This window comes from Prunus persica, chromosome G1 (genome assembly GCF_000346465.2).
Source record: "Prunus persica cultivar Lovell chromosome G1, Prunus_persica_NCBIv2, whole genome shotgun sequence".
NCBI lineage: Eukaryota > Viridiplantae > Streptophyta > Magnoliopsida > Rosales > Rosaceae > Prunus > Prunus persica.
Window position 1 is genome coordinate 11,934,506 of NC_034009.1, and position 20,033 is coordinate 11,954,538.

General features: G+C 36.4%; 3 protein-coding genes across 3 annotated transcripts; all 3 read left to right on the forward strand.

The window, feature by feature from the left end:
• On the forward strand, window positions 79-4,744 carry LOC18791289 (UPF0613 protein PB24D3.06c). Its single transcript, XM_007222435.2, has 9 exons — window positions 79-410; window positions 1,565-1,641; window positions 1,867-1,972; window positions 2,357-2,449; window positions 2,566-2,631; window positions 3,063-3,208; window positions 3,504-3,612; window positions 4,005-4,069; window positions 4,268-4,744. Exons 1-9 carry the CDS (start codon window positions 201-203, stop codon window positions 4,413-4,415), a joined length of 1,020 nt encoding a protein of 339 aa, XP_007222497.1. The 5' UTR covers window positions 79-200; the 3' UTR covers window positions 4,416-4,744.
• On the forward strand, window positions 8,272-11,441 carry LOC18788988. The gene is made up of 2 exons (XM_020555230.1): window positions 8,272-8,983; window positions 9,191-11,441. Exon 2 carries the CDS (start codon window positions 9,199-9,201, stop codon window positions 11,083-11,085), a length of 1,887 nt encoding a protein of 628 aa, XP_020410819.1. The 5' UTR covers window positions 8,272-8,983; window positions 9,191-9,198; the 3' UTR covers window positions 11,086-11,441.
• On the forward strand, window positions 13,809-19,267 carry LOC18788569 (TVP38/TMEM64 family membrane protein slr0305). The gene is made up of 9 exons (XM_007222533.2): window positions 13,809-14,540; window positions 15,312-15,373; window positions 15,640-15,694; window positions 15,953-16,051; window positions 16,292-16,378; window positions 16,608-16,724; window positions 16,858-16,950; window positions 17,239-17,269; window positions 18,851-19,267. The coding sequence occupies exons 1-9, from the start codon at window positions 14,445-14,447 to the stop codon at window positions 19,030-19,032; spliced, it is 822 nt and encodes a 273-aa protein (XP_007222595.1). The 5' UTR covers window positions 13,809-14,444; the 3' UTR covers window positions 19,033-19,267.

Genomic DNA, 20,033 nt, shown 5'->3' on the forward strand with positions numbered 1-20,033 from the left:
TTGCCACGTCAGCAACGACAGTAATCACACAGAGAGAGAGAGAGAGAGAGACGGAGAGGCCAGGGACCCTGAATCAAGTTTGATGCGGATTTGCAAATTATCACATTTCTTACCAAATCTTCACCTGATATTTTCATTCATACCCACTAAATAATTCAATTAAATAATAATAATAATGGCATTCAATCGGAGCTTCTGACATGAATCTCTCGTCGTCCTCGTCTGCTTCTTCGTCGTCTTCGACCGGTTCGTGGTTCTCCGGCGTGGTCCGCGGCCGGTCGGACCGGTCCGGGTCCGTCAAGATGGGCTCGGATTCTGTCTCCGGCGGTTCCGGCGACTTTTCTGGTTCCGTTGTACGGAAGAACCAGTTCCGAGGCGTGCTCTTCAAGTACGGCCCAAAGCCTATTCAGGTCTGTCAGTCTGCAATTTTTATGTTTCTTGTTTCCGGATTGTGCTGCATTTAATTCAAATTTTAGTGGGTCGTAGAGTTTTGAGAGCTCGATCTCTGTTTGGAAGTTGGAGTTTTTGAAAGAATTGGGGTGAGTGATGCCATTTTGTTATTGAAAACTGCCATTTTTAACTTCTAGGTAGTCTGAATTATGTTGAAGGGGTGCTTTTAAGATTTGAATTTGGTGGCTAAATATTTTTTGAGCAGTTTCCGATTACCGAGATTGGGATTTGAGGTGAAAGGCAGGAACTTTGGTGAAAAAGGTTAAGATGGGTTTGGTAACATGCAAAGTATATGTGAAGTAGTTCACTGGCGGCTATGAGAGATCGGCATTTCGAGAACGATAGTATTTTCAAAATTTCAATTGCCAGTCAAAAAACGCAATTTTATGCATTAGCTAGTCTGAATTGTGTTAGTCGGGGTGGCTTTTAGGTTTGAATGTGGTGAGTAAAATTAAAACTGCCAATTACTGAGATTAGGATTTGAGGTGAAAGGCTGGAACTTGGTTGAGAAGGTTAATTTAGGCTTTGGTAACTTGCAAATTATATGTGAAGTAGTTCAGTGGCTGGCAGCTATGAGCGAACAGCATTTCAAGAATGATAGGGTTTTCAAGATTTCAATTGTTTCGGTGATCTTGCTTACGGAAACAAAGAGGGGAAGTTACCTAGTCCTGCTGTTGGAAAGTTCAGTTGTGTCTACGCTGTAGACTGTACCTATTCTTTAATTCATACCTTTTGGTTTCAGTGGTTTGGTTTCGGTTGGGCACATTTTGTACAGTTAAATATAGAAACTAAATTTGAGTATAAAATGCTCATAGGATTAGGTCAATTGGATTTTAGGATTAAGGCTAACATTCAAACAAAGAAAAGTTACTCTCTTAGTATGGGCTTAATTCAACCAGACTATACTATGGCCATCTTTTCCCTTTTTTCAGTGCATGAGTTATTTAAGTGAAATTGTTCTGGAAAATCATCCATTTTGATTTAATTGCTGTTTGATATTGTTGTCTAGTGTAGTTCAGTCACTATGCTCACTTTTAGGACTCTATCCTCCATGCTTATGCGTTAATTTTCTTGATGACATGTTATGTTAATGATAATTATCCTTGCCATGCAGGTTGCGTTTAAAACAGGTGATTATAGACAACAAGTCATTTTTATTGGTGGACTGACTGATGGTTTTCTGGCAACAGAGTATGTTACATTGCTTGTGAACTTCTTTTCTTTTTGTAGTGACATTTTTTCTCCCATCCCAAATGTTTGTTTGTGTGACTAGATTACATCTTATGCATGATTTTCACTCAGAGTGATTTTCTTATTTTAATAAAGGGATATTCACTCTACAATGATGCTGGATACTTAAAGCAAATTTTAAAAATGTTTTATTCCTATTATATCTTTCTTTTATCTGGTGTACAGTTACTTGGAACCTCTTGCAATTGCTTTGGACAAGGAGAAATGGTCACTTGTTCAGCCACTCTTGTCATCTTCATACAGTGGATATGGCACTTCCAGCTTGCAACAAGTAACTTATTTTTAACCTGTCACATTCGTATTCTTTATAGGTCTTGATTAATCCACTGCTTCCTATGTTCTTATGTACAGTAGGGGAAACAATATATTCTTGTAAGTTGCAAGACAGTTAGGGTTCAGTTGTATTGTATCTATATTTGTTTAAGGATCCACAGTAACTGGTCTGGACCTTTTCTTCAAGATTTATGAGACTATTATTCATGTTTGATCTTTCTGTTTTAATTGGACTAAGTTGGGCTGAAATTGGGCTTTGATTACTTCTTTAAAATACACATATGCACATACATTTTATCGTTCTCTGGTTTTGGGGTTTGGGCATTGAGTTACAAAATATTGGTGCTTTTACTTATAAATACCATTGCCTTTTGTATTGAAGGATGCAATGGAACTTGATCAGCTGATCAGTCACTTTATAAACAAAGAAGATTCTGAGGGTGTGGTACTGCTTGGCCATAGTACTGGCTGTCAGGTTTGTGTTGATTGCATCTTAGACATGAACTTCTGAGGGTGTGATACCATTGCACTCATCATTATCACTTTTTGGGGCTTATAGTTACAATTCCATGTTTTTGGTTATGACTCTAGGATATTGTACATTACATGCGCACAAATGCTGCATGCTCCCGAGCGGTCCGTGCTGCCATTCTGCAGGTAGTACCCTTTCCATACTTTGAAGTTTTTAATTTATATTGATATGAAAATTTGAATGCGAATGAATTCAAGATGCTAAAGCACTTCATTCGTAATTAATGCGTTGAACATTATCATCTTGTCATTTGGGTGTAAAGTTGGCTTCCCTTCTTTCTGCACTTACTGGTTTATTCCATCAATTGATCGATTATAAGTTGTGGTTGATTGAAAATATGCTGGTAGAAAGTTTGCACTCAAAACTAAGATATTTTCATAAATAAATGTCTTTTCTAACTCGTAGTACGCGTACATCATGTTAAGCTATCTTTCATTTGATGTCTGATGATTGATGTGAAAGTTCTTCTTCTTGCTTACGGCGACATCTTTTACCCTTGTTGGCTATATGCACCTTTACTTGAATCTTTGGTGGTAATGCCAAGAAAAATGTTCAGGCTCCAGTCAGTGATCGGGAATACAGAGCAACTCTTCCCGAAACAGCTGCTATGATTGACTTGGCTTCAACCATGATTAGTGAAGGCCGTGGGTCGGAGTTATTGCCAAGTGAAGCAGATCCAGGAGCCCCGATAACTGCCTATCGGTGAGTATACACCCATATTATCATTGTCCGAAGTAATAAATATGAAATTGAATTATTTATTACCATTTTTTGGGATAATATTTATTTGGAAGGAATTGGTTTTAAAATGTAAAGAGGTGCACAAGAGGTTCAGCTGGTCCGGATCCGGCACTAGCCCGATCTAATTATATAGAGATGTACAATGTGTCTGTTGCACCATGACGCTAAGAAATTGTCTTGCTACTTAGCCACTGAGTTCCATATTGTCTTTCTTTGCTACTATTTTTCATTGTCTAAATAACGAATTGCCTTGCAGGTATCACTCTCTTTGTGCATACAACGGGGATGATGACTTGTTTAGTTCTGACCTTACTGACGACCAGCTGAGGTTGAGACTTGGGCACATGGCTAACACACCTTGCCAGGTCCTTATTTAATTTTCTTATTTGCAAGAAAATTTGTAATGTATCTTAATTTGATTTAAAGTAAAATTTTAGGCGAGATGTTAACAACTTGAGCAGAGGAAGTAAATAAAAGAATTTCAGAATAAGACTATTACTACATTTTCAGCCAGGCAAGTTCATAATAACACAACTCTTTTAGAGGGGAAAAAAGGAAAAAAAGATAGAAAACAGGAAGACAAAGGTATAAAAATATTGCTCAAGGATTCAACTCAGTAAAAATGGTCAATACATTATCAGCCTCTTGGTGACAAGCATGCGTTTTGTTTAACTTTTTTAAGAAGGATGTTGCTTTCTGGTTTAGTGAATGGCAACATCAATGAGTACAAATTAAGTCAGTTATATTTTTTCTGCAGGTTATGTATTCCATGGCTGATGAATATGTGCCAGACTATGTTGACAAGAAAGCATTGGTCCAAAGGTAAGATACCGAAACTATTTTGCTTATTTCACATAAATTTCATTTTGTTTAAGAAGAAACAAAAAATAATGCCTTTAAAACAGCATGCTAATCTCTTTTCCTGTGGTGCTTGCATGTGCACACTGGAGCTGTGCATGTGTAAGTGTATAATCTATGATGTGATTAAACAATTGTGTTGGTATTATGGATCTCATGCAGATTGTGTAAAGCAATGGGAGGTGCAGAGAAAGTTGAAATTGAATATGGTAATCACTCCCTTTCTAACAGAGTTGATGAAGCTGTCCATGCCATTATTGATTTTGTTAAGAGAGAGGGACCTAAAGGCTGGGATGATCCGTGGCATTAGTTTAGTGTGTTGCTCTATTTTCCTCCATTTTCAATTCTAAATTTTTTCGTTTTATTCCATTTCTTTAATTTTCTCAGCTTTCAGTCTTCATCTTCTTCTTCTATATAGAAAATTGCAAGTGAATTTCGATCTTATTTTGCTCACACCGTTGAGATTGTGTCGAACACCCTTCTTTTGTTAACTCATTGGGAAAGGAAATAGAAAAAAGAAAAGAAAATATTTTGCACCTTTTTCTGGGTTTAGCATTGTGGAATCAAACTGATGATTTTGAGTTTTGGTTTCTTGTTTGAACACTTGATCTTTTCTTCATATGAGATAGTTTATCATCATATTCGCCTCCCAGACTGGATATACATCAAACCAGAAAAGCTTCATTTACATCGACCATATTTTATCCATACACTTGAATTGAGGTCTCTGGATGCATTCAAATTGTCTGTCCTATCATGTGAACATAATCTTTTGGGATTTATCTTAAGATTGAATTTGGCTGCACCATCAAAGAACTTTCATTATTCGCATAAGACACTGCCAATAAAGCTGTTAACAGCAGTGCCTCGCATTATGACTTGTCTTTTAGCTCTGAATTTTGGTGATTCTCTGCCTCTGTAGGGCTGGTTTTAGCTTTATGTGGTAGGATTTTTGCTAAGGTGAGTCGCGACACGATTTCTAATTGTTATGTGATTTCTACTGGGATCAATCAATTGCGTGGACGATCGACTTTAACACGACTTAACTAATAATAATTAGTATACGGGAGGGTAGGACGATGGAAGGTGGAAATGGATTTTTCTGGTAGATGTTGGGTGGGGTTGGTACGAACCATTAGTGTGCTCACAACTTCTTCGAACAATGTCAAATTCCGCAACTTCTGAATTACTTTTGTTTTTTGTCTGGATAAGTTTGAAGAAAAGTAGAAAGAAAGATCACAACACTTTCACACTAAGACAAAGCTGTTCCTCTCTATCTTAGCGAAAGAAGCCATTTAGAGCTTCACACATTGCAACATCACTTTTAACCTTTTGCCATTTTCTTTGAAAATTTGGCTGCCAACCACTTTTATTTGTAATTTGATTAAACCAATCATTCTTCCTTCATGGTCCACAACTCCTTCACAAAGCTCACATCTGGATGGTCAAAATCAAAAGAGCCTTCTTCCCATTTTCTTTGCTTTTTCCCATACATCCATCCATATGGTTCATGGGGCTTTTATTTTATTAGTTGGCATTCTGATCTCATGTCCAGATTTAGGCAGACGAATTTCAACCACCTATGATTACGTGTTTATTGTCATATATTTATTTATTTGTCGATTTCTATAACATTCCAATTTCCAAATATATTATTATTCTAAATACATTTAATTTAATTAATTAATTAATATTTTTTAAATAGTAAATTCAGCTTTTGTTGTCTAATCCAAGTACCTTCATCCAAATGGAACGTATGAAGGTTTTTAAACTGTAATTATCTGTACTTTTATACGAAAGTTAAAGCGTGGAGGCTATCTACATGACGCATTTTGTTTTATATTTTTACAAATAAACCCATTTTAGTAAATGAATGTATGTTGACAGCACAAAAAGAATAAGAATACAACCCAAAATGCCAAGAGGAAAACTCTCCAAACTGAAAGGAACAAAAGCCAACCGAAAAAACGGCCACACAACAAAGGAACGAGCTGACCAACATCACCATCAAAATAACTAAAAAAACTCAAAAAATTAGCCAAATAAAAACACAAGCCAGGAGACAACAGCACCAAAATGCAAACAAGAACCCTAAAGACAAGCTGCTTAGCAGTTAAACGAAACCATCGAGGCACCCAAAGAGAGCCAAGCCAGAAAATCCAATACCAATAATATATATCAAGGCAGGAAGCTGTTTTCAGGAAAGCAAATGCAAACTGCAGAGAGGACAGGCTACATTTCAATCTGATATTCTTCTTGTTTATCATCATCACCACGATCTTCAGAACCACAGAGGGAGGAATCTGGGCCACATGATCAGGTGATTGATTAAGTTTTATTATTATTAATTCTCACGTACCTAGCTAGCTGCATGCATGTGTTAATTATTGGTAATTAGTGTGCCCTTCTTTCCCTACGTAAAAATATCAATTGTTGTTGCTTGCTCCAAGTGGGGGGGTTTCTGTTAGATGATATCGCAAATGTTCTTAATTAGTTTACTATTTTAAGTGGGGGGTTAAGTCAAATTTTCTATTTGCTAAAATAGGCCCTTGTAACTCAAACACCGTAGACGATAACCCACCAATAATGCAAATGAATAATACCTCTCATTGTACATTTAAGTTTGCACTAATGTAATAATGGCTTACAATCAAATTAGTTCAAATACTCCCCCCTTACCTCTTACAGGTCGGATAAGTGAATTTTTTTTAGGGGAATGCTAACAACCTTCTCTCTAACCTTCTTTTTTGGACTTTTTCCCTTTTTAGCTTGACATGTGTCATTCTCCTTACACTTAAAACAATGTCATTAATATATTATACATGTTAACTTTTGCTTTCCAACTTTACCCTTATTAAATGTATTCAATTCCAAAAAAAATTCACAACTTTCTTACCATCTTATTAGTTTTTTTTTAACGTCAATTATTTTTTTCAAGAAAATGTTTGATTTTTTCAAAAAAGAGGAAATATCTGTTTTTTTAAACACAAAGGACTTTTTTTTTTTTTTCTATCTAAACCCTTTGTGTTTAAAAAAAAATTTAAAACAAAAAACAAAAAACTTGACATTTCCTCTTAAACGCAGATATTTTCTTTAAAAATAATAATTGATATTATAAAAAAATTAATAAGATGGTTAGAAAGTTGTGAATTTTTTTTGGATAAATTGAATACATTTAATAATGGTAAACTTGGAAAGTAAAAGTTAGCTTGTATAATATATTAATGACATTGTTTTAAGTGTAAAAAAAATGACACATGTCAAGCAAAAAAGAGAGAACGTCCAAAGGAAAAGGTTAGAGAGAAGGTTGCTAGCATTCCTTTTTTTTTTTTTTTTAAAAATACCTACACCCTCCAATTATATATATTATACCTAATATCCTTCAATTATATATATATATAATATATATTCTAATAGGTACAATGCCACAGGAAAAAAAAAGTACGTGAATTAGATGATATTATGTAATTAATGTGATTATATATATATCCTTTAATTAATGTGATAATAGATATGCCACGACATAGTAACAATCACGTTATGCATCAACTGACTTCACAAACTTGTTTATATGTGACAGCTTACCTACCAACTCTAACAAACTCTAATAATCACTTTATTTCACTTCAAAATCGGCTATGGGTAGCGTTATCTACACTTATAAATAAGCTTTGTTTTTTTGTTTGTTTTCTCTTCTAATGATAATTTCATATTGTCTTTTGTTTCTTCAAATCTGAATACGTTCCGCCTCTTAATTGTTCTTTAGTTTGTATACATATCATCAAAGTTTATACTAAAATCATTGTTTAAGAACTTTTGATTAATTTCCAAAAACAAATACTGCTCGACTTCTTACAGATAATGAGTCATTCTTTACTACATGTAGATTATAAACCGACTCATATACTATAGTGACTTGTTCAAAAGAAAAAAAAATTAAATTTTTACATATATATCAAACTATAAATTATTTGTTGAAGAAAATACGTACTTCTTGAATCTAAGCGACCAAGTATTTTCCTTTTATAGTCATATAGTCACATATAGAGTTGTTCTTAAAACCTTACATCTATCTTATAATGGAAAAACAACAATTTAGTTATAAACAATTGATTTTTGTCAGTGTTTTGCCGTGTAAATCGGAGTTTTTTTTTTTAATCTTGCTTAATGGGTCGGTTTCTCGGGTTTGGCCTTTTTTGCGTCCGACAATCACTCAAACATCTACACGTGATTCCAGGTGGCACGACATCCCAAACCACCGTCACCATGCACAATCAATTTCATAAAATTGCATGACATAAATACCCCTTCCCCACCCACGCCGACGCCCCTACCCATTGGCCACCCTGTCGGTGATCCAATATCCCATCAACCTCACCTCCACTTCCTCCTAAATATCAGGGGCATTTTCGTCCACAAACATTATTTCCTAGTAGTAATCTTGCTCCTGGTAGGAGCACAACTCCCTCCTAAAATCTAATAAATATTTTTCTGCACTAATATTCAATATATTTTGATAACTATTTTTATTTCTTTTTTCCCCCAAGACAAGACTAATAAGTATATAAGTTTATTTTTTTTGACAGAGCTTTATAGTAAATTTATACAACTAGAAAGAAAATAAAGAGAGAGAGTCTCTCTCCTTTTTCTCTCATGAGGCTCAAGCCCTGTCCTTGAAGGCTTTGGATTCCAGAAACAGAGTATAAAAAAATTCATCTGACCAGAAAAAAAAAAAAAAAAAGAAAGAAGAAGAAGAAGAAGAAGAAGAGAGCTGCATTTTATAATTTGTCAGAGTGATTCTCTCTGCTTTCCAGAATTAAAGAAGCAGAAAAAAAAAAAAAAAAATCTCTAACATTGTACAACACACACAGAGACCAAGTAAGTATTGGTGTTTCTTTTTTGCTTTTTGGCTACTATTATTATATGCACTGCCTTGAAAAATGCGAGAAAAACATATTCCTTGTCGTCAAAGTTAACAGCTTTCTTGTAATCGAAAAAAGATAACAGCTTTTTAGCATTTGGGTTGGCTTTAGTTTATTGTTGTTGACGTTGTTTTTGTTGCTGTTGCTGTTGTGGGTTTTGCAGTCGTTGAGATGCCGGAGAAGGGACTGAGCTGGCCCTCATCACAGCCATGTTGTCTAAGTCCAAGGTCGGGTCCTTTGCTTCATTGGCGAGTTGGGGTTTTAACAGCTCTGGTTATTGTTGGAATGGTGGTCATTTGGAGCGTCGATGCAAGAACTATGCAGAGCTTCGTTGAAGCTACAAGGTCCCGCCAAGCTTACCTCGTCACAAAGGTTAGTGCTTTAACTAATCTCGCCCAAAACCATGAAAATGGGGAGCTTAGCTCCTTCCACATTGCGGCAAATCACACCAACAACCAAACCAAAGTGACCCAGTTCAAAACCCACTTTGATTCTCATGACCCAGTTAATCTTTCGCGTTCTGAGTCGCTTTCTGAGCCGAATTCAACTGGGGTTTCTGTAAAGTTGGATATAAATCAAACGCAACCTGTAGTTCCAGCTAATTTGAGTTGGGTTTCAGATGGGTTAGAGCCTAACGTCACAAAGAATCTTTTAGCTCGGTGGTTGGCTCCTGGAGGACAGCCTTGCAGAGCTTCTAAAACAGTGGAAATTGCAATTCCTGATTTGGATGGTAGGGATCTGATTGAGTTACCAGCTGGTGAAATCTATGAATTTGGTTTTCGAGCACTGAGTGATGACAAGAAGCCTCGCTGCTTAGGTGGGGATTACTTTGAGACTGATCTTTCTGGGGACTCATGGAAATCTAGGCCTGTTGTGAAGGATTTTGGCAATGGATCTTATTCTGTCTCGCTTCAAATTCATCCGGACTTTGTGGGGTTATACAATCTTACTATTATTCTCCTTTTTAGGCATTTTGAGGGTCTAAAATTATCACCACACCGGTTTGTGTATGATCGAGAGCTTCGAAAGATACCAATCAGGTTTACCAAAGGCTCCGCTAAATTGCCAGAGCTACATACTTGCAAAGAGTCCGATTTTGGAAGAGATATTTGGACTGGAAGGTGGACTAGGCATGCCAAGAATGATGCTTGTGAAATTAGTGATGATGGTCGGTACCGGTGCCTAGCCCCAAATTTTCCTTGCCCAAGTCCATGGTGCAATGGTTCATTGGGTTTGTTGGAGAGTAATGGTTGGGTTTACTCCGCACACTGTTCTTTTAGGTTGTTTTCAGCTGATGCTGCTTGGAATTGCTTGAAGAACCGGTGGATTTTCTTCTGGGGTGATTCCAACCACGTTGACTCGATACGAAACATTCTCAATTTTATCTTGGATCGGCCTGATATACCTGCAGTTCCTAGACGGTTTGATATGAATTTTACAAACCCAAAAGACCCTTCACAGACAGTTCGAATTACAAACATTTTCAATGGTCATTGGAATGAAACACAGAATTACCAAGGTTTGAATTCTTTGCAAAATGAAGGATTTAGGAATTTGATAAAGAATTACTTCTCAGAGGACACAGTTCCAGATACTGTAGTCATGAACTCTGGATTACACGATGGGGTAAAATGGTCTAACATAAGATCATTCATTAATGGGGCAAGCTATGCAGCATCATTTTGGGTGGAAGTTATGGAGTCAATAAGGCAGAGAGGATTGGCAGTTCCAAGAGTCATTTATCGTACCACAGTAGCTACTGGCGGGTATGCACGAGCTCTGGCATTCAATCCTAGTAAGATGGAGGCATTCAATTGGGTATTGTTAGATAAATTGAAGGAAGCTGGGATCCTTTCTGGTGTAATTGACAATTTCGATATGACCTTCCCGTGGCATTTCGATAACCGGTGCAATGATGGGGTACACTATGGCCGACTTCCTGCAAAGATGAAGTGGAGAGATGGCATGATCGGGCACCATTATTTTGTAGACCTTATGTTGGATCATATACTGCTGAGTGCACTTTGTGCCAGCTACCAAGGTTCTGCAAGCAGGTGAAGCAATTCACTTTATGAGGCAATTTTAGAAGGAAAATGGTGCTTTGGCGCTATGCTATCAAGAGAATCTGAGATGCAGGCCCTTCCCAGAATGCCAGAATGCTAGAATGCATGGTATTTAACACAGTTCTGCTGGTGCTTCAAGGCAAAGTGTGAGATGGTGCATTCATTATTTTGATACATACTGTTCATTAGATTGGCCTTATCATTCTTTATTTGTTTATGTATAGTTACATATGGTTTAGAAGATGAAATTATTTGGAGGATGACTAAGAATGCCTAGAGGGGGTGAATAGGCCAATTTATAATTATAATCAATAAATAAAAATAAACTTCAGTAGTATGATTGATATGGCTTATCAATTCTAAAACGTATAGAGCATAAAATAAAAAGAACATGCAGAGAATTATTTTACATGGTAAAACTCCCACCTTTGAGGAAATCCATGGGACTCCTTAGTCCAAAACAAATCTATTATAGAACGATGATTATAAGAAGTACTCACACACTCATTCTAGATACGTTATAGATAATGTTTATCGACTTATTCGTAACTCAACTTCTGTCACGGGATGATCTTTTGACACTCTTTATGTTCAACGCAATATTGATCACAATTGCTTCAAGCTCGTTCTTCCAACTCTCCTTATGTTGAATCCGATACTGGTCACGATCGATTCAAGCTCACCGGAGAAAAACCGCCACAACGGTCTTGGTGCCCTCAATCATATGAGTCACCGAACATGCAAATGAAATGGACGCCATTGATCTATCACTAGCATGAATGCAGCCTGTCATGTAAAAACCAGAATCAAGTGCAGAAGCAAAATCTTTACAAGCTTCAGCAAAGATATCTTCCTTTTTACAGCCTTGCTGATAAATTTAAAACAGGGCACAAAAGTGGCCTAAATTCAGTTATAATCGAAGAATATTTCCTCTTCATCTTTAATATCAGGACATACAACTAATTTACTGTAATTGGGTCTTTCCTTTTTTTTCTTTTGGTCGCAATTTTAGTTTTTAATTTGGTATAATGTGATTCTGAAGAAACTCTTCTAGGATCCAAGATGGAAAGGTATCTTTCACTTTTAACTGTACCTCATTTTGTCCGGCTTATTCCTCATTGCACCTTTCCAATTTTCCCTTTAAAGTGCCAATAAAGCATATGGTCCACAAGTTTCCCTTTTAACTGGCGGGAGGAGTTCTTTGAACCTTCAAAGGCATGGAAGGACAACTTGCAAAATTTGTGTTTTTAGACTCCACCGGCATTCGGTAAAATTTGCCACCCAACGAGGTCTAGTCCAGTGATTCAGACTATCATTTGTATGTATATAAATAAAAGTTCAATCTCTCAACCACACAGATTAGGGCCTCCAAATTATTTTTCCCTCATTTTAATTTCTAATCAAGACCCAAATGAAATACCAACGAATCCAATGAATGTTGAATGAAAAACAATGATTAGCATACCTGCATAATTCAATAGGAATTACATACAAATAAAAGTTCAATCTCTCAACCACAGATTAGGGCCTCCAAATTATTTTTCCCTCATTTTAATTTCTAATCAAGACCCAAATGAAATACCAACGAATCCAATGAATGTTGAATGAAAAACAATGATTAGCATACCTGCATAATTCAATAGGAATTAGCTGGCAGGCAGCATGTCTGGTTCCTCGGTGAGCCTGTCTTGATTCTTGGAAGGGTTGGTTTAGCTAAACTTGGTCAAGTTTTAATGCTAATGAATGGTGGCCTACAAATACTTGATACTTGAGCAGTTGATGCAGGAAGAGCAGTGCTTTAATTTGATTAACAGCATTTTACCAATATAGCTTGCATTGGTCAGTCCGTCTAGCACCTTTTGGCATCTGGCTTTGTAGGGTTTATCCCCTAGTTTTGAGAATCTGAAATCCAATTGCCAAGCAAATATATATTAATAAATAAATAAATTTTCCATGCAAAGGAAAAAAAGAAAAAAGGAAAATAGAAGACCTTCCTTAACCAAAATTGCAACAGAAAAATAGACAATATAATTTGTGGTTATTAGCAAGATGGCGTCGAACCGGAAAATTCTTGGAGTTGCTGTAATACCGCCCCATAATGTTACTAGTGTGGCGGTATAACAATAACACAAAAGAATTACTCGAACAGTAGTTCCTTACCTAAGCTCGAAATGCGAACTCTTATCCAATAAACCAAACACTAACAAAAGTGTTAATTAGACTTCATTCTTCAATAAGTATTTTATGTTAAGAATTGCTTACATATTTCTAATCTCAGCTGTTGGATTGCATTTAAGAGATTATCAACATATTTAATGAGAAGCAATTCAACAGTCGAGATTAGAAGTACGTAACTAATCCTTAACTTAAATACTTATTGGAGAATGTCCCATTATAATTGCTTTTTCTTTTCCTTTTTCTTATGTAACAGTCCAAAATGGGACAAATGTAAAATTGATGAAAGATATTTGCATCAGAAGCGCCATAGTCAATCTTGAAGGCAGGTCAGCTTTGGGCAGTTCTATGTTCCATTTTGCTCACCCCAGGCCCCAATAAGAAGTTGAGGATCATATTGTCCTGAAATGTAGAGCCAGCATGAGAAGGGAGAAACCCAACTCGAACCATCTTTCAGCGAATAATGTCCAGCCCATTTATAGCACAACAACCCAACCCAAAAGTGGTATTTTTTTATTTGTTAATCTCTAACATTGTGAAAACAAAACAAAAAAGTATTTTTATTTCTAAAGGATTTCTAAGCTTATTTTACATACTGAACATAATCTCTAACATTGCTTATATAAAACTCATTTTTTTTAAAAGGAGTAAAAGGAAATGCAAAGGAAATATTGAAAAGAACCAAAAAAAAAAAGAAAAAGGGGAAGGCAGTAACGCGTTTGCAAAAAACATGCCACATTCACAAGGGATTCAGAAGCAAACTCCAGAAATAACCCACCAAACGTTTAATCTCCACCAACACACACAGACGCATAGATGATCACAACATTAATCATTAAATAACAATTTTTATAGGACTTGTGCCTGCTGATCTGCTCTTTGTCAAACTCATTCTCATTCTCAATCCAAATCCCATCTCTAAAATTCCCAAATTGTTCTCCCATCAAGAAAAACAAAAAACAAAAAAAGATTTCTCAATCAATCAGACATACATAAAGATAAGAACACAACAAAACAAAAACAGTGGTACCCAGAAAGAAAGAGAGCGGAAGCTTACGTCTTTTTGGAGCCAAATCAAATCTGGCAAACCTTGGAGGTTTGAGGCCTCGCTTGTCGTTGAAGCAACCTATATACAACGACGACGACGAGGAGTGTAGGCCTTGGCGTCGAAGGTTCTCTATGGCTTTCACTTGGGGTTCTGCGCTCAGGATCACACTCCTCCTCCTCCTTGTGGCCGCTGTAGCCACTGCTTGTTTTACTCTCCCTGTTGAAAAGGTTCGGTTTTCTCATCTGGGTCTGTTTTGTTTCCATTTTTTGATAGCTCAATTTGTGAGTTTCTTCCTTGGGTGTCGTTTTCCCTTTAGTTTTCAATATGGGTTTTGCGAATTGGATGATTTGCTTGTGCCTTTTGTTCGATTTTGTGATTTATAGCGTTATTCTTTTGGCTGTTTGATTTGGGTATGCATCTTTTTTTGTTAATTGAATTATTGGGTAGGTCTTACATTTCGAGTTGGGGTATTTTGGGGGAGGGGGGAGGGGGTGTGTGTCTGCAGACCATTGTTGGGATTTTGGGTTTGGCTGTAGTCGTGTGGAATATAGTTTCTTCCATTAGAGCTATGCTTTGGTAGTTTACATGTTTCTGACATTGACAGTTAAGTTAGAATGGAATTTGGGGGACGAGCCCAATTTGATGTGTTGGAAACTGGGATTATGATTTCAAGCATGACTAAAATGCTGAGCTGAATTTGATTCTTTGTTCATTTCTAACTAGATTTTATGTCATTTGAATATTAATATGGATGTTGCTTTGTTGCTTTATAGCCTCCCCACAATCTCAGTTTTCCCCCTAGTTTAAAATGTGACAATGCAGTAGGACTTCTCTTTCTTAATTGCATAAATTCTGTCAGCTGCTATGGGAGGTTTATGTTGCGGATCACTTCCTTGAGACTTTTGTTAGCCCAAAATTTTGGCTATGAAGCTGATACCAAATTCTTTTATTTGAATATGGTCCTATTTGTTTACTGATAAAATAACTACTACCTGCAGATTTTGAAGGACTTCTTATTATGGGTTGAGCAGGATCTTGGTCCTTGGGGTCCGCTTGTTCTGTAAGTAAATTGTAGCACTGTAATATATGTGCAGTTGTACCATTGTATTCTACAAAATCGTTTTTTTCTTTGGTTTTGGCCCTGACTAATAATCATGTTCATGTCTCATTTTGATTGCTGTCATCATTTTAGTTGTACTATTAAAAGTTAGTCATAGTAACAGACTTCCTACATGTTAAATTTGTTCTCAAAGATGACTTACTGGTGAACAGTAACAGACTGCCTCTGTTTACCTTTCAACTTATATTTCTTTGGGTAACATGCAGGGCTGTTGCATACATTCCACTAACAGTCTTGGCAGTACCAGCTTCAGTACTTACCGTAAGCATTTGTCCGATGTCTTAGCAATTGTTGTTACTCCACTGTAATTATTGTAGAATAATGATCTATCATATAACTTGCCTACTTCATTTAAATTTTTTTTTTACTATTATAGTCTACAACATCAAGCCCATGGTCTGAAGTTCCTTCTTGTTTTGCCTCCCGTTTTCTTTTGTTACACACAGAAAAATTCAAAAAGAACTTCCTGATTAAATTGCAAGTTTGCACCCTTATGTGATTCCTCGTTTAATATTTCAGCTTGGTGGTGGTTATCTTTTTGGCCTACCTGTGGGCTTTGTTGCCGACTCAATTGGAGCCACTGTAGGTGCAGGGGCCGCCTTCCTTCTTGGCAGAACTGTAAGTTTCTGAGATCTCATTGTATATTTCTTAGTGTTTGAGTTTCTGAAAGAAAAAAAATAATAATATCATGAGGGAAGCAGTGAAAGCAGTGAAACAATCTTACCTCTTGGTGTATTAAGTTCTATATCTGTTCTCTCTCATTCGTATGTAAATATTTTGTTTGTGTCCTATTGGTCATAATGTGTGTGTATTTTTCATGTTTTTATTTCTTTATCTTATTCATGAATTCCCATACAGATTGGGAGATCATTTGTTGTTTCCAGGTTGAAGGATTATCCTCAGTTCCGTGCAGTTGCAATTGCAATTCGGAGATCTGGATTTAAGGTTTGGGTGATTCATATCTGACCTTATTAAGTGAATTGACATTTTTAGCATGCATATTTATTGGTGATTCCATGTGCTTCGTATCTTATTAATTTACCCCCAACTTATTGTTTTCCAAGTGGTGAACAATGAAACAAGGAAGTATTGGAATTAGTTAAGAGTGTAAAATGACTTTTATCTATAGTAAAAAATACAGATGTTGATATTGCTTGTTTAATTTTTTCTGCAGATTGTTTTGTTGCTTCGTCTTGTTCCCTTACTCCCTTTCAACATGTTAAATTACCTCTTGTCTGTGACTCCTGTTCCAATAGGACAATACATGCTAGCTTCCTGGTTAGGAATGATGGTATTTTCTTCACCCTCCTTGAGACACTACTTTTTTTGTGATTCTATCCCAACATCTTGCTATGCAAGAGAGAGAGAGAGAGAGATTTAGTTTCATTGGGATGTTAATGTGTTTGATATTGATTCTCTTGCAGCCAATAACATTTGCGCTAGTATATGTTGGAACAACTCTCAAGGATCTTTCTGATGTGACCCATGGATGGGGTGAATTTTCAAAGACCCGTTGGGTAAGAGCTATCTCATCTTTTTCTGTTCGAAACTGCTGTAATTATGTGATTTATCCAAATTGATATCACCTCAATGTGGTTTACTAAGGACCTATGGACCATGTTGTGAGTATCATGTTCCAAAGGTTGTATCATAAGTTCATAACTGTTTGTTATGGACATATAAAGCTCTCAGAGAGCACAATTTATAGATTTTGAATTAGGCTTTAGGATATGTATAGTAGTGTTTCTTGACCTGGTATTTTTTTTTTTCTGATAAATGTTCACTCTTTTATATTATCTATGCAGGCTTTTATCGTATTGGGCCTCGCAGTATCTGGTAAGTTGCAAAATCTCAACAAGCACACACAAGCCTTTTCTTTGGGCCACCTTCTCTTCTTTTCCTTCTTAGTGGGGTGGGAGCATGGGAATTACTATGTTAGACAAAGATGTTTGAGTTCTTACTATCATAACATGATCTCGTTTTTCCAGCTTAAGATACAAATAATGTTATTGAAACAAGGAAGAACGAAATAAGCAGATAGGGAAATATAATTTTTGGACTTTGGCACACTCTTAAGTAGGAAATGTCTGTGTTGTTGTATTGACAGGAGTTGAAAGTCTCTCATGTTCTCCTTAATCTCTCTCCCTTCCCATTAACATGGTCAATGTACAATGTAGCATTTATGAGCTCAGAGCTGTAATTCCTGCCAAAAAATTCAGCTCTCCAATCCACCTTAATCTGTAGCCTCCTCCATCTGCTGGTCATCAGAATCCTCATATGCTCTCTTATAGTTATCAACGTCTTTCTCCACTTTTTTTTGCCTCTCCAACCTAAGGTCACCACCCAATCTTCTCCCAAGAAATATAAGAAATCTTCTGCCACTATCCCCAGCCCGAGCTCCCAGTCAATATTGGTAATCTCGGTCATTGCATTGTGATGTTTCCAAATCGTGCCCCTGAAGACAATAGTAGAGGGACTTTGGCTAGTGAGTGTGAGGTGAAATTGATTGGAAAGGGGAATTCTTGTGGTCTTGCATTTGGGTTGGGGGAGATGGTGAACTGAGAAAGTTTGAAATAATGGGGTTGTGAAGTGAATGTAATTGATGAAGGCAGGTATGAGATTGGGTAACAATCTACTTTCATGAAAAGAAGAGGTTTTCTAATTTTTATGATTTTAGTTATGATCTGGTTAACAGTATGCTGAGGTTTTCTGATTAGACGTGATTTTTGTGTTTTTTAATGAAGGAGGGGGCATAGATTGAAGATTCTAAATTACAAATCTCTGTATGGTTGCTTGATAAGTGGGCAAAGAAAGACGATCATATATTCAAAGTTATTTACTGTGTGAAGGACTATTAACATTTAAAAAAATAGAAAACCTAAAATAAAGGGTTTATCTAGATGGAGGTGGGAGGTGTGGAGGAGCGAGAGAGAGGGAATCATCTCATTCTAGGGGCATTGTCATTTGGCATCTTTTACATGCATGTTACTCATTGATTATTGTTATCAGTTTCCTTGTATGATGCATTGTAATCACATGATTTGTATGTACACCCTCCATGAGTTTTGACTAGCCGAGATAACAGAGGAGGCTATATGACAATAAGAAATAAGAAATAAATAAACTCAAAATTTTGAAAGATATTGATGGATTTAAAGTTGAGAAGACATAGGAACTTGAGTCAGAATTCAAGGGTATTTTCTGATTTTTCCTCGAAAGAAAATTATGGACTAAGTGAAATTGTCAATATTGAAAATGGTGAATAAGAAAGACTTGGTTAAAAATTGCACTTTTAGTTTTATACTCATCGTAATAGTGATAGTAAATATTATTTTTGAAATATAAGTTTCTGTACCTATATTGAAGTTTTGAAGTATTCAGTTGTCTTCCTTTTCATTTTGTTTGGCTTGTTTGCAGTAATTCTAATGATTTGTGTGACAAGAGTTGCCAAGGCTGCGCTGGAAAAAGCTTTGGCTGAAAATGAGGATATTGATATCAATGCTACACCAGAATTGCCTGTTGTCGCTGAAGCACCTGCGCATCTCAACCAACCTCTTTTAATCAAGATAGACCCGTCTGAAGACAATCATGAAAAGTGAAATCCCTGTTCTTTGTAAATTCTTCTACCTACCTTCTTTCAAAGGGCCTATGCCCTATTTAATACTCCAGCATCTGGTACTTTTTATTCATTCCCTGTACAGTTTACCCATATTTTAGATTGTAATTTTGGACAAATGTGGCTTAATTGACCATGAAGATTGTATTATTTGACTGTAGCTTTGTCTTTTCACCTTGAAATAAAAGATTAGAAAATCATTGAGATCATTCTTGTGAGTCCTTTGCTTGTGAGTCCTTTGCCTTGAATGGTTTGTTTGATGTAAATTGAACGATTAGTTTATTTACTCCCTAGATAGTATTGCGAAACGATCCCTGCACGTAGTCGTGATTTGTGATTAGCGTAGGGATCCCTAGTCTTTAAAAATCTTTGTAGCTCACTATAAGTCTAGTGTGAACAGATGATTATAACAAGAACCATCAGTACCGTAAAGCTTCTTATCAGAAGATCTGTTGTTAACTATTTTGTCCTTGTGTAAAGTTTGACAAAATATAACAGGCGACTCCTACCATTAGTTTATAATAAATTTTCTTTCTGCACCGAACGTTACGTGAGGAACAGAAGATTGGATTTTCCCTGATGCTAAAGTAATGTATTTGTTGGATATGACAATGTGGGTCATGGTGGAAAATATTGTGCTGGGTAAATGAGTCTGAAATTTCAATATGTTAGTTTTGACAAGAATGAATGCAGAAGCTCCTGTAACATATTTTAGGCTTTGTGATGTACCAGCACAATGTGGGTCATGGTGGAAAATATTGTGCTGGGTAGATGAGTCTGAAATTTCAATATGTTAGTTTTGACAAGAATGAATGCAGAAGCTCCTGTAACATATTTTAGGCTTTGTGATGTACCAGCACAAACACCACCCCACCACCCCACCACCCCACTCAAAAAGCCATGTGAGAAGTCCTAATCTACTTGTGGTCCAAATTACCAGGGATTTTATGTGCTTATAGAAATGGGATCAGTTTTGGTTTGGGA